At 42.0% G+C, this 25,932-nt stretch overlaps 1 protein-coding gene across 15 annotated transcripts in view; it reads left to right on the top strand.

The window, feature by feature from the left end:
• Positions 1–25,932, top strand: part of LOC116473135 (AGBL carboxypeptidase 4) — a 1,494,771-nt gene that overhangs the window by 1,213,395 nt on the left and 255,444 nt on the right. For 4 of the 15 annotated variants that reach the window (XM_058443095.1, XM_058443093.1, XM_058443094.1 and 1 more), the window contains exon 1: positions 23,286–23,673. The exons of 10 other annotated variants lie outside the window; for them this stretch is intronic. In XM_058443095.1, coding sequence (XP_058299078.1) covers positions 23,448–23,673 — 226 coding nt within the window. In that variant the 5' untranslated portion in view covers positions 23,286–23,447. Of the gene's footprint in view, positions 1–23,285; positions 23,674–23,765; positions 24,312–25,932 lie in introns of those variants that run through there. One more of the 15 variants, XM_058443096.1, reaches the window with a different exon arrangement.

Raw genomic sequence — 25,932 nt, 5'->3', positions numbered from 1 at the left:
GATTAAACCAGGAAGAAACAGAAACTCTGAACAGACTGGTAACAAATGGTGAGATTGAAACAATAATTTTTAAAATTGCCAACAAAAAAATGTCCAGGACCAGATGGATTCACAGCTGAATTCTATCAGACATTCAAAGAAGAATTGGTATCAATCCTACTGAAACTATTCCAAAAGATACAAAAAGAGGGAAATCCTCCCTAAGTCATTCTATGAAGCCAGTATCACCCTAATACCAAAACCACGAAAGGATATAACAAACAAAGAAAACAATAGACCAATATCTCTGATGAACAGAGATGGAAAAATCCTCAACAAAATACTAGCTAACTGAATCCAACAGCATATCAAAAAGATAATACATCATGGTCAAGTAGGTTTCATACCAGGGATGCAGGGATAGTTTAACATATGCAAGTCAGTAAATGTGACACATCACATAAACAGAATTAAAGACAAATAAAATCACATGATCATCTCAATAGACACAGAAAAAGCATTTGAAAAAATCCAGCATCTCTTTATGATTAAAACCCTCAGCAAAATCAGCCCAGAAGCGTCAGATCTCAATGTAATAAAAGCTATCTATGACAAACCCACAGCCAACATTTATACTGAACAGGGAAAAGTTGAAAGCATTCCCCCTGAGAACTAGAACAAGACAAGGATACCCACTTTCGCTGCTTCTATTCAACATAGTATTAGAAGTCCCAGCCAGAGCAATCAGAAAAGAGAAAGAAATAAAAGGCATCCAAATCAGTAAAGAGGGAGTTAAACTGTCACTGTTTGCCAATGATATGCTTGTACACCTAAAAAACCCTAAAGACTCATCCAGAAAGCTCCTAGATCTGATAAATGAATTCACTAAACTTTCAGGATACAAAATCAATGTAACAAATCAGTAGCACTGCTATACACCAACAACAACTAATCTGAGAATCAAATAAAGAACTCAACCCCTTTTACAACAGCTGGAAAATAAAATAAAATACTTAGGAATATCTCTGCAAGGAAAACTACAAAACACTGCTCAAAGAAATCACAGATGAAACAAACGAATGGGAACACATCCCATGTTAATGGATGGGTAGAATCAATATTGTAAAAATGACCATGCTGCCAAAAGCCATCTATAAATTCAGTGCAATTCCCATCAAAATACCATCATCATTCTTCACAGACCTAGAAAAAACAATCCTAAAATTCATATGGAACCAAAAAAGAGCCTGCATAGTCAAAGCAAGACTAAGCAAAAAACAAATCTGGACGCATCACATTACCAGACTTCAAACTATACTACAAGGTTATAGTTACATGGTACAGCATGGTACTGGTATAAAAAAGGCATATAGACTACTGAAACAGAATAGAGGACCCAGAAATAAAGCCAAAAACTTATAGCCAACTGATCTTTGACAAAGCAAACAAGAACATAAAGTGGATGGGGAAAGGACCCCCTATCCAACAAATGGTGCTGGAATAATTGGCAAGCCACATGTAGAAGAATGAAACTGGATCCTCATCTCTCCCCTTATACAAAAATCAACTCAAAATAGGTCAAAGATTTAAATCTAAGCAACCTAAAACCATAAAAATTCTGGAAGATGACATCAGAAAAACTCTTCTAGACATTGGCTTAGGCAAAGAGTTCATGATCAGGAAAGCAAATGCAACAAAACAAAGCAAATTCAACAAAAACAAAAGCAATGCAATAAAAGCAAAGATAAGTAGATGGGATGTAATTAAACTAAAAGGCTTCTGCACAGCAAAAGAAATAATCAGCAGAATAAACAGACAACCCACAGAGTGGGAGAAAATCTTCACAAACTATGCATCTGACAAAGGACTAATATCCAGAATCTACAAGAAACTCAGACAAATCAGCAAGAAAAAAATAATAATAATCCCATCAAAAAGTAGGCTAAGGACATGAATAGACAATTCTCAAAACAAGATATACAAATGGCCAACAAACATGAAAAAATGCTCAACATCACTAATGATCAGGGAAATGCAAATCAAAGCCACAATGAGATACCACCTTACTCCTGCAAGAATGGCCATAATTTAAAAATTAAAAAATAATACATGTTGGCATGGATGTGGTAAAAAGAGGACACTTTTACACTGCTTGTGGGAATGTAAACTAGTGCAACCACTCTGGAAAACAGTATGGAGAGTCCTTAAAGAAGTAAAAGTAGAACTACCATTTGATCCAGCAATCCTATTACTGGGTATCTTACCCAGAGAAAAAGAACTCATTATATGAAAAAGACACTTGCACACACATGTTTATAGCAGCACAATTTGCAATTGCAAAAATATGGAACCAGCCTAAATTCTCATCAACCAACGAGTGGATAAAGAAAATGTGGTATATGGGCCGGGTGCAGTGGCTCATGCCTGTAATCCTAACACTTTGGGAGGCTGAGGTGGGCATATCACTTGAGGTCAGGAGTTCAAGTCCAGCCTGGCCAACATGGTGAAACCCCATCTCTACTAAAAATACAAAAATTAGCCAGAAATTGCTTAAACCCAGGAGGCGAAGGTTGCAGTGAGCTGAGATTGTGCCACTGTACTCCAGCCTGGGCAACATAGTGAGACTCCGTCTCAAAAAAAAAGATAATGTGGTATATACATGTACTATGGAATACTACTCATCCACAAAAAGGAATAAAATAATGGCATTCACAGCAACCTGGATGGAGCTGGAGACCATTATTCTAAGTGAAGTAACTCAGGAAAGGAAAATCAAACATTGTATGTTCTCACTTATAAGTGGGAGCTAAGCTACAAGGATGCAAAGGCATAAGAATGACATAATGGACTTTAGGAACTTGGGAGAAAGGGTAGGATGGGGGTGAGGGATAAAAGACTACATATTAGGTACAGTGTACACTTCCCAGGTGATGGGTGCACCAAAATCTCAGAAATCACCACTAAAGAACTTATCCATGTAACCAAAAACCACCTGTTCCCCAAAAACTGTTAAAATAAAAAAGTCATTATGCTTTGGTAAAATTAATTAGAAAGGATTCTGAAATGGGAACAAGGGTTTTTAGGTCTGAAGCTAGATATGAAAAGTTAACATTTTACTACCATATTCGGTAAGCTGAGTTTCTATTCTCAACACCATTAAACTTCACGTAAGGGTGCATATTGCCTTTAAGGGTCCTTCCAGGTCTAAGTCTTCAAGACTCAATAATTATATTTCTTTTCTTAGGGTGTGCATATCATTGACCCCTAGAAGGACATATGATTCGAGTTCTGCTTTCCTGTGTCAGAGTGGGCTGCTGTTTTCCCACTATGGAGGTTTGCCTTTACCTTACCTGTTCTCCTTGTGGAAGATGCTATATTTATCACATGGTTGGACAGTGTTAAGATCTGTGCCTTGATCAGGGGCATTCTGTGGCCAAGATCAGGATTCACAGTGTGGGCCCCAATCTGTAACCAAGATTGCTTTCTGTCTATGGTTACAGAGCTGAGAAAATTAACCAGCTGAGATCTTTGAAATCATGTCTTCAGAGTCATAACCACAGTGTCTGCTCCACTTATCTGACCTGCTAAACTGTGCTGAAGGGTTCTGGGCAGATGAACATGGGTACTCAAAGATTCTTCTTGTCCTGGCTGTGCCCAACTATGTATATTTAGAAGCTGGGGCGAAAATGGATACTCTGGATCCCCACAACCTCCAGTGCTTCCTTCCAAGACAATACTAATTCAATACACTGTCTTAGAGTGGCCTGTTTTATGACTAGGAGCTCCTTAAAGGAAAGAGCTCCACTAGATTGATCAGTTTTTATGAGTTTATTGTTCCTACCTATTTTAACTGAGGAATTCCATAGTTGTAAGTACTGTGCTAGATATTGGAGATATAGAAGTAACCAAGCCACACATAACCTCTGCCTTCAAGCAGAATAATATTAATGCAGAGGTGAGAAAATAGGTGCTTTCATGGGAGAGAAGAAGTGTTGGGTGCTAGTGGAACAGAGAACAAGCGTCCTAACCAAGTGTAGGGTTAGAAAAAGTATTTTTGAGAATTAATGTTTAATTTGAGGCCTGAAAAATAAATAGTAATTGGACAAGCGAATGATATTAGGGGAAAGTGTTATAAGTAGAGGGAACAGCTATGTGAATACCTATAAGTAAAAGGAAGTTGACCCACTGAAGGCACCAGAATAAGGCCAGTTTGATCCTTGTCATGGAACTGTTCTATATCTTGATGGTGATGGTAGTCACATGAATCTACACATGATCAAATTGCATAGAACTGGCCAGGCACAGTGGTTCACGCCTGTAATCCCAGCACTTTGGGAGCTGAGGCGGGCGGATCACCTGAGTTCAGGAGTTTGAGACCAGCCTGGCCAACACGGTGAAACCCCATCTCTACTAAAAAATAGAAAAATTAGTTGGATGTGATGGCAGATGCCTATAATCCCAGCTACTTGGGAGGCTGAGGCAGGAGAATCGCTTGACCCCAGGAGGCGGAGGCTGCAGTGAGCTGAGATTGTGCCACTGCACTCCAGCCTGGACAATAGAGCAAGACTCCATCTCAAAAAAAACATTGCATAGAACTAAATACACATACATATACACAAATGAATATATGTAGAACTGGTGAAATATGAATAATGTCAATGGATTATAACAATGTCAACTTTCTGGGTGTGATACTGTACTCTAGTATGCAAGATGTTACCATTGCAGGAAACTGGGCATACGGGATATCTCTCGATTATTCTTACAACTGTATGTGAATCTCTAGTTATCTAACAATAAAAAGTTAAAGGAAGAAGAAAAAGGAAAAGAAGGGGTTAAGGAAAAGGGGGATGGGGAGGAAAAAGAGAAGAACAAGGTGGCAGCCAGTTTGACTGAAGCAAAGAGAATAAGGGAATATGTAGCATGAGTTGAGCCCAGAGTTGGTAGGGGGTAGAGACTGTATAGGATTAAAATCAGGTGGGACTTTATCCAAAGATAGATGAGAAGCTTTTGGAAAGTCTTTTCTGAGGAGTAACATGATCAAATTTGCATTTGAGCATGATCATTCTGGTTTAGGGAATGTATTGGGAAGGGGTAAGATTTACAGCAGGGAAATAAAAATTGAACTAGGATGTAGTGGAGAAGAAGTGAAATAGATTTGAAAGATATATATGGTGCAGAATCCATGGGAGCTGATGACTAAGAGGTGAGAGGACAGTAGGAGTCAAGAATGACTCACTGGTTTCTAACCTGATCTTTGGGTGGATGATAGTACTCTTTACTAAAATAGGAAACAGTTCAGGAGAAGCAGGCTTCTCAAAAGTTTGAAGAGATGGATTTGAAATATTTGAGATGCCATTAAGACCTTAAAGTTGGTATGTCTAGTAAGCAGCTGTATGCCTACGTAACTGGAGTTCAGAATAGAAGTCTGCACTAGGTGTGTGCATACACAGAATGAAAAAGCCAGAAGGCCTACAGTAAAATTCTGGGGAATATTGACATCTGAAATGGGGGTCAAGGAAGAGGAGCCTGCATGGAGACTGAAGATTATCAAAGAGGTCAGAAGAACTTAAAGATTACTGAAATTAAGAGGAAAAAAATTTTCTGGAAAAAGGCAAAGTCAGCAGTGTGAATGCTCCTGAGAGACCAAATGAGGCAAAGCGTCCTTGAATCAGTTAGTCATTGGTGACTTTGGAGAGTAGGTTCGGTAGAGGCAAAGGCCAGACTGCAGTGGAGTTGAGGAGTGAATGGGAGGTGAGTGGATGTTTATAATAACTATGCATAGCACTTTCTTCCAAAAACTTCTGCTTTCCCAGAGGAGGAGAGAAGGAAGTAATTGAGGGAGAGGCAGGGATGAGTGAGGGTTTTGAGGTGGCCATTGTTGCTTTTTGAAGCTGGGAAAGGCTTGGGCATGTGTAAGTGCATATAGGAAGGAGCCTGCCAAAGATAAGAGGTTGAAGATCCAGTGGGAGAGCATAGGACCTGGAATGAGGCAGGTGCTCCTTGAATACCAAATGTTTTCGGAAACAAATGAGCAGGGAGAAAGTTCCTGTGGGTACAGTCTCTGGGTTTTGTCACACCCCACTAACTGTTCTAAAAACGTTGCTGTGCTTCCTCTTTCTGAAACAGCCAGGACATTAAGAATTGCACAAAAACCACCTTTTCAAACTCCCTAGAGAGGGCTCAATTTCAGATCCCAGCCAAGGTGCTTCCTCTCTGAAGCACTTATGTGGCTGGATTGGCCCCTCCTCCAACAGCACCTAACCCTGGCTCCCAGCACAAGGGTAGATCCCCAAAGCAGCGGCAAACAGAAAAGTTTCCACTGGGGCTTCTTGACCACCAGGGTCGATGTGCCTGGCCCACTCTTGAGGAATCAGCATGGCCAGGCATATTCTCTCACTGATGACTTTACACCTGCTTTGAAAAGGCATTGAGGCTGACTAGATAACCTAAACAGCTTGAAAGAGTATGCTTAGAGATAATAATGTTATTATATTTAATTCAGACACCCCTTCAATGTCAGTCATTCCCCTTTATAATAAGCTACTACTACCTTGTGTAAGGTACCTAACTTTTTTGTTTATCAGTGGGTGGCAAGCAGTCCATGGAGTTGTTGTGAAGAGTAAAATGAGAGAACATAAATAAAAGAGCCAGGCATATATTAGATTCTTAATAAATTCACATCTCCTTCCCCTTCTTGCCAGGAGCTGAAGTTTTCTTCCTCCCAGCAGGTGCCGAAGTCTTGAGTCTGAGGGCCAAAGGGGCTGGACTTAGAGAGAAAAGAGAGGTATTCCAGGAAGTACCTGACATGGATAAACCTCAGGATACTACCATCTGTCTCTTAGGTGATTTTTGTTCTTTTATTTTTGGGGTGCTCCTATAAGAGAGCTTTAGATTTAATATGTGAAATGAAAAGTCAGGCTAAATGTTAAACTGAGGCTGGGGGAGTTTGTGAGAGAGATGCTCTTCATGTTATGAAAAGGATCCCTTGCTTTATCATAAAGTTTCTTTAAATATGTGCTCCCCTAGCACAATTAAGCATTTGTTTATAGATCATTAATTATCTGGCAGAGAGGCTTAGCTGGAAGGAATATGGCCTAGAGACACAGCTGGAGAGTTCAGAGCTTGTGCCAAGTGAGAAGCCATCAAAACCAGAGACAGTAAAGCTCAAAAATGATTGTGTAAATTGGATATAAAAAGGAAGTCAATTTCCAAGAGTTGGTCATGTGGACACTCAGAGACTTTTAGCTGGGCTACATGGGTAGGTAGTGGGGCCATTCACCAAGTCAGAGAAAGCAAAAGGAAAACATATATGGAGTGTGAATGGGGGTAGAAAGAGCGGTCTGGTTCAATTTGGGATGTTTTGAATAGGAGGTGTCTGTGGGACATCAAGATGAAGAAGGGATCTAGAAGGCAGATGAATATCAGCACCATACTCCAGCAATATTTAAATATTTGTAGTTTTCTAAAAATTTAAAAACTAGTTCACACTTTTCTGCTTCTACACTAGGCTCTCTAGCCTGAGTGGTGTCTTTCCCTCTGCACTTTCCCACACCTGCTAAGCTTCTACTCATCCTTGAGGTTATCAGCTCCAACTATCCTCCTTGGGAAACCTTCCCCAGCTTCCTCAGGCAGACATGGACTGCCTGTCCTTTTCTTGGACAAACTACTTCTATTTACACATACCTCCACGAATATCGAGGCTCACAAGATTTCCTGGCTTAACCAAGATTACATAATTTAATAAACGTAATAGGCACAGCTCAGGGAACTCATTAAGTGTTACATCATTTATTCTGTTGGAATTATTGCATTTGCTCCCTTGCATATCTCCCAATTCTATTGGTTTCCTAGGGACGCCACAAACTGAGTCACTTAAAACAACAGAAATTTATTTTCTCACTGTTGTTGAGGATACAAGTCCAAAATCAAGGTGTTAGTGGAGCCATGCTCCCACTGAGATTCTGGGTAGAATCCTTCCTTGTCTTTATCTAGTTTCTGATGGTGGCCATTGATCCTTTGGTGTTCCTTAGTTTGCTTGCAGCTGCATTACTCCAATCTTTGCCTCTGATATCATATGGCATTCCTCCTATGTGTCTCTGTCTTCACATGGTATTTTTCTCATCTTATAAGACATAAGTCATATTGAACTAGGGCCCAGCCTAATGACCTCATGTTAACTTGATTATATCTGCAAAGACCTTGATTTTAAATAAAGTCACATTAACAAATTCTGGGGGTTAGGACTGCAACATATCTTTTTAGGGACACAGTGAAACCCATAACACCCATTAAAAATTATTTCCTGAAGGGTAAGGACCATTTCTTGTTTGTTTCTGTCCCAACACTTAATTTAGAGTCTGGCACAGATAAGGTGGCTCAGGAAATGTTTTCTGAATGATTGACCATAAACCCATGCTTTCTAAATCAAACTTTTTTTTATGTTTTATGAACACCAGTGCCTACTGTATGCAAAGATCTGAGATAGATGCCTCATGCTCTTTTATTGTATCAAATGCCCTAATTTTATCTCTATATCCAACAAATGAGAAAACTTAACAAGTCAAGTGACTTACTCAGATCTGCACAGCTAATGGCGGTAGAGCTGAGATTTAAACCCAGATTTTTCTGATTTCAAAGTTCAGCTCGCTCCACTACCTTCTACTGCCTTTTCTCTTACCTCTGTTTCAGTAAAGTCTCTTTGTAAGTTCAGACTACCTCAGCTATGCTTAGGGCAACCCCCAAAATGGGTTGGGCTCATTCTTTGGCTCAAGTGTTAGAGAATTAACAGAACCCCTTGATGGGCATGGGGGAATGGAGGGTGGTGGTGGGGGAGGGCAGCATGGAAATGGCAGCGGGACTATAGATAGACTCCAAGGGGAAGGTGATTTAGAGAAGAGAATTAATTGGTCCTCTCCCACCCCCCTCCTCAGCTAAAAGACTTCTTCTAATGCTAAACCTGGAAAATGCTGGCATATGTTTACTTAAGACTAGGAGATGAATGAGATTACCTTTTACTGAAGGCTTTTCATTGTAATCAAGGGAATGCAGAGCAATGGAGGACAGCCATAAGGCCCACTAGAAGCTGAGCTTCATTATTGATTTGGTCATGTCTTAATCAGTTTTGTGCTGCTATAATAACATACCACAGACTAGGTAATTTATAAACAACATAAGCTTATTTGGCTCATGGTTCTGGAGGCCAGGAAGTTAAGGGGCTACATCTGGTGAGGGCTTTCTTGCTGTGTCATATCATGGTGGAAGGCATCACATGGCAAGACAGATGACAGAGATAGACAAAATCACTTTTTTTTTTTTTTTTTTTTTTTTGATATAAGGTCTTGTAATGTTGCCCAGGCTGGTCTTGAACCTGGGCTCAACCCTCTGTCTCAGACTTCCAAGTAGCTGGGACTACAGGCTTGTACCACTGCGCCCAGCTCAAACTCGTTTTTATAACAAACTCACTCTTGCAATAATGACCTCACTCCTGAGATAATGATATAAATTCATTCATGAGGGCAGAACCCTTATGATCTAATCACCTCTTAAATGTCTCACCTCTCTACACTGTTGTACTCGAGATTAAGTTTCCAACCCATGCACTTTGAGTGACACATTCAAACCGTAGCAGTCAATGACAAACTCTTTGACTTTGGGGAAATCATCATCCTTCTGGCCTCAGTTTTATCATCTCTAGAATGAGAGGTTTGATATATAAGTTCTCTGAGGTCATCACTAGTCTTGGTTTCCTCATTCTATAGAATCTGTTTCTGTTTCATAACTCTATTTTAAGGTGTTTATCACATTGCCAAAAAAAGGGAAAAAAGAACCTTCAGGATGAAATTTTTCTCTGCCAAGGAAAAGATTTTTTTCCCCTTTTTTGCATGCAAAACTCTGCCTTTCTTCATTTGTGGCTGTCTTTTCATTCTGGTAACCCTCACAAGTTTTCTCAGTGGCAACAGGCACTCTCTGGCATAACCAACCCTTCCTTTTCTTGATACCAAAGAGAAGGCTTTGCTCATAAAGTTAAAAACACATGAATAGTGCTGGTAAATCTGTTATGTGCTCTTGCTGTGACTTGTCCAAACAAAGAGATGGAAGAGAAAAGGGTGCGCAGGTCCAAATTGTTTAGCTTGGGGGCAGTTTTGCAGTCCTCTTGCCAAATGTAAGCATAGTGATTTCACTTCCTACTCTGCTTTCAGCTTCTTGAAAATGTGCAGGCCCTAAGTGAACGTTTTCTGACAGACTCTTTCTTCCTTGGATAGGCACTGAACATCTTAAGTGGAAAAATATACCTCGTTGTTTATGCAGTTCAGGTCTGCCTCCACCTAGGAAGTGGTAAGAGTCAGAGGGGTAGAGAGTTTTGAACATTTTATCTTTTAGTGTCACTGCAGGAGAGATGGGTTGGCTTGGGAAAGACAACGTTCCTCTCGCCAAGAGTCCCTGTCTCAGCTGTCTCCTGAGCTGGTGAGTCTAGCTGCCAGAGGACCTTAGAGTTCTTCCTATGACTTGGAGTTAGTGAGCTTAATGTATATGTCTCCCTCCCTTTCCTTTCATAAGTCTTCTTTACATCTTGTTCCTAAAGAATCAGGGAACAGGATTTGGATATTCCATTCAAGTACCCCTTACTCTACCCAGACCACATGTAGCGCTATCAAATATATCCACAGTGTGGCTCATGCCTGTAATCCCAGCACTTTGGGAGGCCAAGGTGGGCAGATCACAAAGTCAGGAGATCATGACCATCCTGGCTAACATGGTGAAACCCCGTCTCTACTAAAAATACAAAAAAATTAGCCAGGTGTGGTGGCGGGCGCCTGTAGTCCCAGCTACTCGGGAGGCTGAGGCAGGAGAATGGCGTGAACCCAGGAGGCAGAGCTTGCAGTGAGCTGAGATTGGGCCACTGCACTCCAGCCTGGGTGTCAGAGCAAGACTCTGTCTCAAAAAAAAAAAAGTGTATATACATATATATATATCCACACAGCAAGAATAGTACAGCCTCCCAGATTCTATGTGGAGTTGGTGATGGGGAATTAACACACCCAGTGGATGACAAGCAGTGTTCCAAGACCACTGGAGGCAACATAGCAGAGTGAGAACCATATGGACTTCATACCAGGTTTGAATCCAGTGTGTGACTTGGACCTTCACTCTCCCTCTCTGAACCTCAGTTGCTACATCTATAAAATAGGGATAACAACAATCACTTCCCAAGTTTATTATCAGAATTGCATATCAAGCACCTAGAATTACTGGGGATCAAGTAAGGGGTTCAATAGATTTTAGTCCTCTTCTTTGTCTCTTCCTCTCATGTATATATAAAATTTCACTTACTCCATTTGAAAATCCTAAAATATGCCTTTCATTTTCCCATTTTGTAAATGGGGGAAACTGTCTGTCTGATTCTCTACTGTATCCCAGGCATTAATCAGAGATTCTGGCACATTATAAGCACTCACCAAATAGTTCAATAGTAAATAAATGAATGAACAAATAAGACAGTCTTAGAAGAGTTAAGAATCTTGCCTACATTTTCACAGTTAGTGTCCCAGAAGAATTAGGACATAAGGCAGGGCATCACAGAAAAATTCATGCAAGGAGACAAAAAGAGAACCCAGAAATGGAAACAGAAAGGCATAACATAGTTCATCCATTTTTATGATTGAGAACACTGTGTTTCACAATTCTGAAGCCATGTTTTAAATATATAATATCTGATCATGATTTTAAAAGCAGACAATAAAACCCCGAACTCAACTTAAGTCCTAAAATTTATAAAAGTACAGACCTTAGTAAGATTCCAGCTTTCTTAAACAAGGCAGACTAGGAAGGGATGGTGGGTGGTAGATCTACAATAATACTGCCCAGACTTCAGGGAGGAGGAAAATCCTTCACCCAAAATGAACTGGCTCCAGGAACCCATCTTTGTCATTACCCTGTGACCTCCTGCAAGGAAAGAGTAATAGAAATTATCTCAGAAGGTAAGAATGAAAAAGGCAACTCATAGTTTTTGGAACCTACTGTGTGAGAGGCACTGTGCCTGCCAGGCACTTTACATGCATTGTCTCAGTTAGACATGAAAACCTTATAAGGATCTTTTTGACAGTTGAAAAACCTGAAACTGAGAGTCATAGATTTTCCTAAGGTCTCACAGTACCTTGGTGATAAAGCAGTAATTGAGCCCAAAACTGAGTTATAGGCCTGTGTGCTTTTCACTTTTCGTATTGCCATATACCTCTCGTGACATGCTACCTCTCCAGAATGGGTCGCAGAGCCAGCAACAGAGCTTAGTGATTGGAGACCATTTGATGGCCCAGCAATGTGGCCAAATATGTTAGCAGGGTGGGAGGTAGGGTCTTTTGCAGTTACCTACTAGAACTACCAGTTGAGATAAACCTTCCCTTGGCCACTATCCAGAGTCCCATGCACCTGTGTGCATCTTTCTCTTATCCATCCTTGTGTTAGCAAAAAAATGCCTCACCCTTAACTGATTATCTCTTTTTCCTCTATTCTTGCCATTTCTTTTCCTTGATAATAGAGGTGTGCCTGATAATAAAGATGGGGAGGTGGGGTTTTAATATTCTGCACCCCAATACATCCCCCGCCAGCATTAAAAGAATCTATGAAAAGAACTATCGAAAGAAAACATATTGTATGTTGTATATATGAGTCAGTTTTCCATTATAATATAAAAACTTGGAGGGAAAGGATTTTTTTATATTGGTTGGCATTAATAAGTATTCCTTTGTGCTACTAAATAATGAAATTTGTGTCAATAAATGAAAGAAAGCCATCTTTATCCTGTGGATTGGATCTAGTACATTCCCACCCACCACAACATAGAATGAAAATATAAATGAACTCCAAGGTGCTTGTTGGGACATTTGGATGATAGTGCCTGCCAGGATCTCACCTGAACCAATAGGGGTCATCTGGACATCCCTGGAGAACTTGTATATGACCCTTTGAGGATGAATGTTTCATCATCTCCCTATCCTGACCAGAAGGGCACAAATCCTGTCAATGAGGCTAGAGAGTCAGACTCAGTGGGAGCCAGAATTGGGGCAGAAGTCCATGGCTGGGGCTCTAGAGTCAAATGGCCTGGGTTTTAATCCTGTGTCTACCATTTGCTCCTGTGTGACCTTGGGAAAATTACCCAACATCCCTATGCCTTGTTTCCTTACCTTTAAAATGAGGCTATTAATAATAGTACCTACTGTCCAGGACTACTTTGAGGATTAAATGAAAAATGTACATAAAGCCTAGCACAAGGCAACCATTCCTTAAAGGTTTGCTACTATTATCTCTATTCTTATTCTTATTCCTTTAATCAATAATAGGGTAAGAAAACACTTTTGCGGGGTATTGGGGGAGGCTGACATTTTTCACAGAGATATCTCTGACTGGAGCTATCCAATCATCTCCTTTTTTGGCTCAGATAATCCTCCACTCTTCCCCTGCAGTAAGAGGTGATTACCAACAGGTTCTAATGCCTTGGCCATCAGCAGAGGATATGTGACAGTAGAAATCTGCTTGAACAGTTGGTAACCTCAAAGAGCTTAAAAAATTCAGACTCTGGCGTAAGGAAGCCATGATTTAAGAAACCACAGATAATGTAGTCAAATCTTCAGTATTTACAAAATTATTAGCTACTTAAGATATGAATGATTGGAATGGTAGATACTGGACTTTCCCATAGGGTCTAATTCTCAGGTTTCTAGGTAGGGATTCAAGCCTCTAGGAAAAAGGGAACAGGGATTAAATCCCATAGTCATTTCAGCTCCTTGTTGCTTCAGGAAACTCTGAGGGAAGGCCTATATCAAAACAGCCATCACAACCTAAGTTTTGAATCAAAGAAACCCAGGTTGAAGTCTTTTCCAAGTAACTATAAACAAGTTCTATGACCTCTCTAAGTCTTAGTTTCCTCATCATAAAAATGGAGATAATAATAATACTGACTTTGTGGGATATTTTGAAAAGATTAAAAGAACTAAATATGTAAAGCAATTAGTACAGTTCCTATCATGGAAATCAATAATCATTAGTTCTGTTTTCATTTCTCTCCTCTGATTTTGTGTTGACTTTATGGTGTGGTTAAGAGACATTCTTAAGAAAATCAGAGTTCACAGTTTGCTGTATACTTCTGAGATGACTTAACCTTCTGAATGAATGTTCTCCTTTATGCCTTTGACTCAGAATGGTAACCTAGAGTTGTCTTTTTTAAGTCTAGGGGTACACTCTGGCCCTATGAGGAGTTGTGAAGGGCAGGCATTTTGAACCACCAGGTGCTTGGGATAAGCAGAGATGATAACCAGAGAACTAATATGGTTTCTGAAGGAAGGTTGCCCTATTGTCTCAAAAATGATGTTGGAATCATCAGAAGACTAGAATGAGGCAGGGTTCTCCTTAACTAAGTAGGGGGTCAGAGAGCCAATGACTTCCAGCCAACAACAACAGGATAAGAAAGAACTCTAGCCTTGTGGAATGAGGCAGAAATCACCATCTTGTTTCCTGGAAGGCCCAGAGACTGTGTCAATGAGGTTCCTGCTACTATTATGTTATTATTAGGATTAGTGTATGACCACCATGTGTGACTGTCAACTTGACTATTTTTCTTCTGTGTACATCATTTTTCTATTTATTTCCATTTTGTTCTCTCCTCGTATTTGGGAAAACATTTTGAAAATGTTAACCTATCCAGTGGTTGCTAAGGGAAAATGGGAAATAGGCTTTTATTGATGTTCCAGTCAGATAGGAGCCAGACATGGTGGAAGCACAGAAACACAGAGAGGAAAATGAGACTTAGAGGGACAGACTATGGCCCTTGGTACACCTGTTGCCTCTCATCTCTGGGTGGGGGGGTTCTCTAGGGTCTGCCTTTCAGATATGCACTCATTCAACAAGTGTTTGTTTAGGGTTTCTCATGTGCCGGGTTAGACACAGGGATGCAACAGTGAAGAAAGCAGATATGGTCACTTCTCTAATGGAGCTTTGATCTATAGGCAGAGATAGACCATAATAGAATAAACATATAATTACATACTAAGATACACTCCATGAAGAAAACTATAAGAAGCCATGGAAGTGTGTAAGAAGGACTGGAGTTAGTCTATGGAGGGGGATGGAAGGAGTGAGTCAGAGAGGACTTTCCTGAGGAAGTGACATTTCACTTGAAAAATTACAGAATGAGTTAATTTAATAAAGGGAACCAGAGGCAACTTCTCAAACAAGTTGGCCCCTAATTGAAATTCATAATTTCAGGAAGCGAGTTGCATTTTCCAAGGTAGGTCAATCTTTTCATTTCTTTTTCAAAACGAATTCAAATGTTGCTTCTTTGTGACAATTTTTTCTATTAATAAATTTATTTTCATCTTTAACCACTGGGAATCCATTTGCTTTTTGTTGCTTATGCAGAGTATATACTATACTACTAGTAAAATGCTGGGATTCAGATCATTTGTTTGACCAATGATTTCCATTTGTGACCCACATGAGCTCATAAGATAGCTGAGATCTGAATGGTTGAATTTGACTGCGGTTTGCCCAAACTGAACTTCAAGCCATTATGCATGTCCACAAGGCTTCAGATTGCTGTAAACACTTCTACACTTTACATTTTATATAATGCATAGAAGTTTTTATTTCTTCTCTTAAAAAAATACTCAACAAAGTCAGTTTGAAAGAATGAATGGCCCCAAACACAGTATTTCAGAAGTACTTGCTGCAGGTTTGGTCAAGCCCTGTGGCCTCAGAGGCTCTTGAACATTTGAAATTAGAGATCTTCTTTAGTGACTGTGACCCATGACCATAGAGTTTTATTGAAGGGGATAGCATTTGGCGGGAATCATTCTAGGATGCTTGTTGGATTATCATCAGCATTGTTCAGTTTGTTGTATTCAATTTGATTCAGTAAAAATGTATTGGACACCCCCACTCTGTGTCAGAATGGGGATATGTGTTCTCATAATTATAACTGTAATAATTATTATGATTATAACAGTAACAGCAACAATCATTTACTGAGAACTCACCACAGTGTCAGGCACTGTGCCAAGCATTTTACATAGATTATCTCATTTAATCCTCAGAACATCTCTGTGAAGTTGAATTAATATTCTTATGAAGAAAATGATGCTTGAAGAAATTAAGAAACGTACCCAAGGCCACACCATAAGGATAGACATTACTTATCAGACCAGGATTTGGACCCAGAGCCTAAGACTAAATATACTGTTTTCTTTTTACATTGGCATGTCATTTTTCAGATAAAGAAATCATAACTCAGAGATGCTAAGTGACTTGCCCAAGGTTAGATAGACATTTAGGAGCCCTGTATATTTTTCCTGAAAATAATAATATTTATGACTTGTTGAGAATTTCCTGTGTGCTTGGCATGTTACCTTAAGGTATTCTAACTCAGAGGTGCTCAACTTTGTCTCATGTTAGAAGACTCTGGGAATTAAAAAACAACAAAAAAAATCAATGCCTAGGCCCCATCCCAAACCAATTGAATCAGGATCTCAGGGGATAGGACCAGGGAATGGAATATTTTTTAACTCCCAAGGTGATCCTAATACACAGAAAGGGTGGAAAATTCCTGGCCCAAGTCTCACAACTCCTTCACAGGTGAGAAAGCTGAGGCTCATGGAGGTGAACTGTCTTGCCTAAAGTTACAGCAAAGATGTAACAAAGTCAGATTTTAACCACTGGTGTGATTCCTAAGCCCACATTTCTTTGGCCCTCCAATCTGTCATCTGCATGACAAGTTTACCTTCCCTCTGAGTCTCACCTGGATAACTTACCCAGGTGATGTTCATTGGCCTTTAAGCCTATACTCAACATGCAACTCTTGTCTTTGCTTCCTTCCCCCTCTCCATTGCTATTCTCTTCCCCTGCCCAAACTCCCACAAGCAGACTCAATCAGACTTCATGAGCAGGAGGGCATATGAATGAGTTGAGTTGATGCCCCTGCTTTAGGGTATGACTACACGGCTCAGGATAATGCCCACTACAGGCCTCCCGGTAGCTCCAGATCCTCCTGGCCATGTATCAACATTCCTTCCTTGAATCAACCTGAGAAGACAGTGGCCCTCAGCTTGCAGCACAGCAAATTACTTTTCTGGGCAAAATAGGAAAATTTTAAAAATGTAAAAGGCCATAAGACAACATGGAAAAATCTTAAATGCATATTATTAAGTAAAAGAAGCCAATCTGAGAAGGCTACATAGTGTATGATTCCAACTATATGACATTCTGGAAAAGGCAAAACTATGGAGACAGTAAAAAGATCAGTGGTTGCAAGGGTTGGGGCTGCTGAGGTGGGCTAAATAGGTGGAACACAGAGGATTTTTAGGACAGTGAAGTTAGTCTGTATGATACCATAATGGTGGATACATGTCATTATATTTTTGTCCTAAGTCATAGAATGTACACCAAGAGTGAACTCAAATGTAAGCTGTGGACTTCGGGTGATGATGATGTGTCAATGTAGGTTCATCAGTTGCAACAAATGTACCACTCTGGTGGGGGATGTTTGTATTAAGGAGGCTATACCTGTGTAGGTGATAGGAAGTATGAAGGCAATTTCTGTACTTGCCTCTTAATTTTACTATGAACCTAAAACTACTATTTAAAAAGTCTTTTAAAAATGTAAAAAGCCGAGACTTGAAAAGTCAAATCAAACATCACAGGGAAAAAAGGCAAAATCATGAAAAAATGTGGTCAATCATTAGCAGAGCGGTTGAAAAGACACGCTCCAATTGCTTTAAAAATTTACAAAACCTAGGTCTCCTTAAAGTAGTTTTGCAAAGTACATTGAGAATTCCATGTAGTAATATGAAACATAAGTCCCACTGCTGCCACTGAACATGCTTCAGCTGGCTAAACCGAAGGAGCCTGACATTAACCCAAGGCTCTGCAAAACTCAACAGGAGAGTGCAGTGGAGACGCAGTTGCAAAGCTGCCCCAGATGTGTACATTTTCTGCTCCATTAAAATGACTTGGATGAAAGGCAAAGTACATTTGGCCCACAGAAAAAGAGAGTCGGGGGAGGGGTGAGACAGGACAGTCAGCCTCTTCGCAGGCCTCTGTCTCCCCAGACTTGCGTCCCCTCCAATCCTTCCCCACAAGGTTTCTAGAGCAAACTGTCTAAAATTCAAATATAACCACAAGCCTTCCAGGGCTCCCCAGAGCCAAACTGCTTTGCCATAGTTCTCCATGTTCTCAACTCTATCATGGGTTTAATAACACCCACTTTAAGAATTTGGTGTGAAATAATTGAGATCATGTATACACAGAGCCTGGCATGCATGATTTATAAGCTTTAGAGAAAAAATAGATATTACAATTATCATCACTGAAACCAGGTCATATGAGGAGAGACAGGTGAAGGAAATGAAGATGTTTGGGCAGAAGACAAACAAAGAGCTGGGAGACAGGATTCCAAGTTTTACCATGTCTGAAGGGCCAGGTGTGAGAGTCTTGGTGAACCTAGTATGGCTGCTACAAGGTTAAAGATTCTACCTCAGTGCAAGTAAAAAAGACCTTTCTAACACTTGGTAATGTATAAAAGTTAAGGGGAGCTAGTAAGCTTCCTGGCATTAGAACTGTATAAAAGGTGTTCTAGATGCCCATTTGGCAGAAATATTGAAGAGGGGATTCAACAATGATTTGGTTAAACTTGAAGTTTGCAGTTGCCTCTTTAAGTCTGAAATCTGTATTTAAACTATCTTTGCTCACCAGTCAATGGATCATCAATATCTTGAGTATCTGGTATGTGTAAAGCCCAGGGCTATGGTCTCCAGGTCAAAGTATTGTCGCTCAGTTTTCAGTAGGGTGGAAGAGGCGCCCTATGGCACATAGTAGGTTTTCCATTAAGCTGTATCCATAGACTGAATGTGTGAGTCACACAGGAAGCAGAAACTGACGTCTTTCTGGTGCCGTCCAAGGGTATCTCTTTAAGCATCCCATGCCAGTCATGACTACCCCAGAATCTATTCTGTGGATCTATGAAACATGCATTTCGATCTGTGTTCACTCTGTCAGCATCCGGGTCCATTGTCTGTTCTTTTCCTCTTTCTGGGTTATCGGAAAACGGAACTGCCTCCTTATAAGAATGATTTACAGTGACATGGGTAGGGAATTTGAACCTCAGGGTGCGGTGATATTTAATATGTTAATGAATGTGTCTGTCTTACAAGTGGTAGAATCAATGTTCTTCTGCCCTTCGATCACTGGGAATGGGAAAGGCAGAGTTGGGATTCAGCTTCAACTCTTAAAAAGGGGAACAGGCTGTGCAGAAGCTCTTTAGTTTAATTAGATCCCATTTGTCAATTTTGGCTTTTGTTGCCATTGCTTTTGGTGTTTTAGTCATGAAGTCTTTGCCCATGCCTATGTCCTGAATGGTACTGCCTAGGTTTTCTTCTAGAGTTTTTATGGTTTTAGGTCTTACGTTTAAGTCTTCAATCCATCTTGAGTTAATTTTTGTATAAGATGTAAGGAGGGGGTCCAGTTTTAGTTTTCTGCATATGGCTAGCTAGTTTTCCTAACACCATTTATTAAACAGGGAATCCTTTCCCCAATGCTTGTTTTTGTCAGGTTTGTCAAACATCAGATGGTTGTAGATGTCTGGCATTATTTCTGAGGCCTCTGTTCTGTTCCATTGGTCTAGATATCTGTTTTGGTACCAGTACTATGCTGTTTTGGCTACTGTAGCCTTCTAGTATGGTTTGAAGTCAGGTAGCGTGATGCCTCCAGTTTTGTTCTTTTTGCTTAGGATTGTGTTGGCTATATGGGCTCTTTTTTGGTTCCATATGAAATTTAAAGTAGTTTTTTCTAATTCTGTGAAGAAAGTCAATGGTAGCTTGATGGGGATAGCATTGAATCTATAAATTACTTTGGGCAATATGACCATTTTCACAATATTGATTCTTCCTATCCATGAGCATGGAATGTTTTTCCATTTGTTTGTGTCCTATTCTCACTCATAAGTGGGAGATGAACAATGAGAACACACAGATACGGGGAGGGGAACGTCACACACCGGGGCCTGTAGGGGGGTGGGGGGCTGGGGGACTAGGGGAGGGATAGCATTAGGAGAAATACCTAATGTAGTTGATGGGTTGATGGGTGCAGCAAACCATCATTGCATGCGTATACCTATGTAACAAACCTGCATGTTTTGCACATGTATACCAGAGCTTAAAGCATAATAATAATAGTAATAATAATAAAGGCCAGGCACGGTGGCTCACATCTGTAATACCAGCACATTTGGGAGGCTGAGGAGGGTGGATTGCCTGAGGTCAGGAATTTGAGACCAGCCTGACCAACATGGTGAAACCTCGACTCTACTAAAAATACAAAAATTAGCCAGGCATGGTGGCAGGCGCCTGTAATCCCAGCTACTCGGGAGGCTGAGGCAGGAGAATCGCTTGAACCCACGAGGCGGAAGTGGCAGTGAGCCGAGACCAGGCCATTGCACTCCAGCCTGGGTAACAAGAGCGAAACTCCGTCTCAAAAAAAAAAGAGAGAGAGGAACAGGCTTTCAAGAAAAAATGTGCAAGAGGTTTGTTATTCGTGCTCTCTTTATGTCCTTCTTTAATACATTTGTTTTATAAACATTTACTCCCCAGCCCTGTGCTAGGTACCTGGGATGCTAAAGTTACCCAGCCTTTGCCTCCCCTCAAAGAGCTCTTATTCTAGTGTGGGAAGATAAAAAGTGCTGGGACAAAATATTGTAGTAGAAAGAGATGGGCTGTCCTTGAGAAATGTGGGTGGTTGGGGAAGGCTTCACAAAGGCAATGACATTTGAGCTGATTTTCAGGGTAAGTTGAGGAAGGAAGAACTTCCCAGGATGAAGGCAGAAAAAGCACAAAAGCTTGGAACCTGCTAAAACGTGCTATCTTGGGAAATGTCAAATAGTTTAGGTGTCTGGGGTGTACTGTGTCTGGGAAGGTAGTAAGAGATGAGATTGGTAATGTTTTGCAGTCACCCCCATTAGATGCAGAGAGGAGGGTGGCCATGGGCTACTTGAAATCATTCTGGGAACATAGTCCGGAGCTTCAAGGACTTTTGTTAAATATGGCCAACTCTGCGTGATCCATCTTGTGAATTTTCAGAAGTCTTGCTGCACATTACTTCCCCTTGACCACCATAGGAATGTATTCTTAAAATAAAAACTCACTGAGGATCAGTCCAAAGAAATCATAATCATGAGAGTAAATGTGCTGGTACAACTCAGAGTGGCTCCTCTTTTTTCCACAAGCTTGTGGAGCAAGATAAGACCAGCGGCTGCATCAGGACAAGTGGTGGTCATTTTTGGCTGGTACCACGTAACCAGTGGGTTGGTTTAAAAAAATTTGTACTGACCTACACATTTGGATATGAGAGCTATATGTTGATGGGATTCACTTATATAACACACTCTCTATATCACAGTGAAATAAATATCTGCCTCATTGTCAGTGCAGCTGATGTGAAATGTGAGCACGGTGCTTTGATTTTATAATGTTTAATGTTTTCTGATTATAAAGTAATAAAACATTGTGGAAAATAGTTACACACATACACACACACACACACACACACACAATGAATACAAGGAAAAACAAAATCATCTACCACTACTAAGAAGCTAAAAAAATCACTATTAACATTTTGGTGCACTTATTTTGTTTTTTTCTTGCAGCTAAAGTTTATTAAAATGAATTTTTAAAAATATAAGATTTAATTGAGTCCAACACCTCCATTAAGCATTCCTCTATGACAATACTTTTCTCATTATACTGTCATTACTTGCTTATACTTCTTTAATACTCCTAGACTAGATTGTAAAGGTTGTGAGGGTGGGAAAGGTATGTTATTTATACAGTTATCTAATTTTGGCACAGGAACCCAAAACTGAGATTCAAGTTCTGGTACACTGACTTTGCAAGGCCCAAGAATCCAGGTGTTTGTCTTTTCATTTCTACCACCAGCACCTGACCCAGAATCTGGCAGGTGGTGTAAACTCAGTGAATACTGGTTGCTTGAATAAAGGAATGAATGAAGAGATGGATGGATGGATGGATGGATGGATGGATGGATGGATGGATGGATGATGGATGGATGGATGGATGGATGGATGGATGGATGGATGGATGGATGTGGGTTTTTATTCTTCTTTACCCAAAATTCATTAACTCCCTGTCAAGTGCCAGGTCTGGCTAGGCAACAGAAATATAACTAGCCATATTTGATACGAGGCATCCCCGTGAAGGTACTGACCTCCTCTGATGTGGGATAGGGTTCCTGTGAGTACAGAGCCCAATCAGCCCTCTTTGGCTGGTCCTCACGGCTTGTCTTGGAGGGGACCCAAGCCCCTCCAGGCTCTCTTTGGCAAGAGACAGAGCAAAGACCGCTATTCCATGGAGTACTATTCCTGTACTCCTCAAAGTGCTCCAGAAATCCCTAGCCTTGGGCCTGTGTTATCCAGAGCGCTCCTCAACTCCCTCCGCGATTCCAAGTTGTCCCTGCTCAGTGGTGGGCGTGCCGTGGAGAGGGTATCTCGATGGAGAAAGACCATAGAGGAGAGGGGCGCCGCTGCTCCCTCAGATGAGAGCAGCCCTTGACAAACCTTCCACCTCCCCAGCCAGCTGGCACAACTGGAAATCCTAGATAAGCCCCAGTTCTGGTCAGAACTGGTTTGGCAGCTCTAGGGGAAATTTTCTGTCTGACTGACCCTTCCCACAGCGGAGCTGGCAGTTTTGCAGAACAAAACAAACAAACAAACAAAAAGAAAGCAAAGCAAAGGCGGGGCCAAACTAAGGGCTGGGAAAGGCGGGAGGGAGGGTGCGGGGCGGGGGGCGTGGGTAGGGTGGCTAAATTTAAAACAGTCCAAACTTCTGCTGGCTTCCAAGTTTACACTTTGAGATTCAAACAAGATTGCCCCCACCCCTATCCCGCATTCATTCACTCATACACTTCTCTACTTGGCAATGCAGTTTTGTTGCAATGCAGTTTTGTTGCAATGCAGTTTTGTTGCAATGCAATTTGGCAGCGCGATTGTTGAAGCAATATAATCCTGCACGCAGCGCACCTTTTAATCAATGCATTTTTTTCCTGCAATGCTCTTGTTATTATTTTTATTGCAACTGAACTCTGAACCCTTTTCCCTCCCCATTCGAATCGCGCTCCGGCTGTGATTGCTCGGGTCTGACTTTGCAAGTGGCAGTGCGCTTCCAAACCCCTCTCATCCGCCCCTCGTCCCCCTTTCCCCCCCTCCCTCCCTTTTCCGCGCCCAGGCGAGAGCAGCCGATTGGCAGAACGGTGCTTTCAGGAACAATAACAGTGGGGGGAGCCTGGGTCCTGGGGAGCTTCCCCCGCCCCCCCAGCACCGCAGCGAGACTCGCGCCCCCCGCCGGATCCCCACCTCCGCGCCCGCCCCGCGGGCTGAGCGGCCCGACCGGGGCCCGCCCCCGGCGCCCACCATGTATGCCTTTGTGCGGTTCCTGGAGGACAACGTCTGCTACGCGCTGCCCGTGTCGTGCGTGCGCGACTTCAGCCCCCGCTCGCGGCTGGATTTTGACAACCAGAAGGTGTACGCCGTTTACCGGGGCCCGGAGGAACTGGGCGCCGGGCCCGAGAGCCCCCCGCGCGCCCCCCGCGACTGGGGAGCGCTGTTGCTCCACAAGGCCCAGATCCTGGCGCTGGCAGGTGAGCGAGCGGGAGGGGAGGGACGGTGGGACCCGGGCGGGGGCTGGGACCCCGGGAGGGGCCGGGGGCCCGGGCGGAGGGGACCGGGGGGAGCCACAGCTTGCTCCTTCCTGCCTCCTTCTCCCGTCCTCTGGGCATTTCATTTGGGAACGGGGTGTCTCTAAGAGGCCAGGCCAGTTAAAAAGACGGGATGGTCCCCTTTGTCTTCCCCGCTTCCCCGAAGCTCCCGCGCTGTCAGTCCGTCTTCATCTCTTCACCTGTGTCTGTCCTCCTCTTTCTGATTCTTTGTGTTTTCTTCGTTCCTTCACTTTCCATTTTTCTCCCTGCCTGTTTGTACCGTCATTTCTTTCTCGCCTTCTCTTTACCTGTCTCCCAGTTCCTTCTCCCTCTTCTTTTCTGTCTTCTTAAGTTTCTCAAGCTGTCTGTCTCTCTCCCTTTAAGGCCGTTGGTACCTCCTTGGAGTGAGGAGCAAGAAGGATATTGTCCGATCCTCTAGGTGGGAGTCCCTCCTCACAGAGGGAAGCTATGACATCCTTGTCCCATCCGGGCCAACACTGGACAGGATGAGGAGGCAATGAACCTCAGTGCACTGGGCGCCACACCACACTCTCCCGCCCCTCCCTGGCCGGGTGGCAGAGGTAAGGAGGTAGAGGCCCTAAGGCATCCCTCAGCCTCCACACCCCTTTCTGAATCTCCCAGAAGGCTGCCTGAATGAGAGAGCTGAGGGCCAGGAGAGAGTTTCTGGGTCAGAATAACACTGGACCTCTCATCCCTGCTCTGCCAGGGCCCTGAGAGATGGGCTAAGGCAGCTAGTCTCATCTCCATTTCGTAGATGAGGGTACTGAGGTTCAGTTGGTGATAGGGAAAGAAACCAGCCCTTTATCCTCCTATGCTCCAGTTCTTCCTGCCGTGCTGAGACACCTTTTCCTTTGTAAAGAGAAGACAGCTGTCCCTCTTTCCCAGCTAGTTCCAGGAAGTTTGAGTCTAGACAAGCAAGGAAGGGAGAAGTATCATCTCCGTTTTGGGGAGCAGCCTTTTTAGCTGCTGCTGGTAAAGAGAATGAACCTTAAAGTGGGCAAATAGTCACCCTGCCTTCTACCAGAAAGAACACGAAGGGTTAGGAACTGAATGAAGATGTTTTGTAATTTTGAGACCTTCTCTATTTTTTTCAAGTTCCTTTGGTTCCTCACATTTAGCCTAAAAGATGAACCCAACATTCTCTCAACCCATAGAGACTTGCCCAGGGTCTCATCGCAAGTTAGTCTCACAACTCATGTTGCCTCTGGAAAACAGGTTTGCAGAAGTTGAAGGGTGGAAGAACTGGAAACTGACCAGCAGCACTGGGACCCTTTTTGACAGGCTCTATCCATACCACCTCCCTAATAAGCCCTGGCACACAGGAGTGTAGGCCCACCCACTGCCAGACACCTAGGGCCAAAGAAACTGAGGGAGGGGAAGCAAATTTTGGAAAAGAGAACCATTCATAGCTGATTAGGTTTTATTTTGTTTGCTTACTTGCCTTTAATTACCTGAGGGAAAGGATTAGGAATTTATTTCCCAAGACGATAGGCTTGAGGAAGTTATAACTAGGTTGTAACCTTAGCTTCCCTTTTGCTAGAAGAAAACACATGCATGCTTCTTGATGATTGTATTGTACTCCTAGATCTGGAAGAGTCCTAGGAGAGTAGAAGTGATGTGTTAAAGAGAGTCAGTGATAAGTTTCTTAGTGTGTAATGGCTGTTTTCCTCTCTTGGAGGTTGTTTCATTCATCTACTCATTCATTCAGCAAACATGCATATACACTGTGCTTGACTCTTCAGGCACTGCAGAGAGGCCACTTAGGCAGATGGCAGCTCCCACCAGCTCTGATTTTGAAATTGACACAAGTCCTCAGAAGCAAGATACATGTAGCTGTTGGTCTGAGAACCATGAATTTTGAACCTGTAGACTGTTCATCCTCCAAGTTAGATTGTTGATAAATCTGTGAGGTTATTTAAAAAACCCAAGCATCATTTGGAAACTGGCAGAGTAGGTTCAAAGAAGTGTGCCAGTTTGAATTAGTTGAAAAACACTTCTCCTTACCTCCCTTCAGTTTTTTTCTTGGGAGGAGAAAGGGGAAAAAAAGATAACAACTTGAAGTTGGCCAAACCACATTTTGAATTTTGATCTCCTGGGTACCCACTGCCCTGGGTAGAGACCTGATCGAAGGGCCAGGGTGAGTTTGGGAATTCATTTGCCCTGGAATAACTCTTATGTATC

This window comes from Hylobates moloch, unplaced genomic scaffold, assembly GCF_009828535.3.
Source record: "Hylobates moloch isolate HMO894 unplaced genomic scaffold, HMol_V3 SCAFFOLD_8, whole genome shotgun sequence".
NCBI lineage: Eukaryota > Metazoa > Chordata > Mammalia > Primates > Hylobatidae > Hylobates > Hylobates moloch.
The sequence above is the reverse complement of the archived record's forward strand: the minus strand, read 5'-3'. Positions and strand labels throughout refer to the sequence as shown.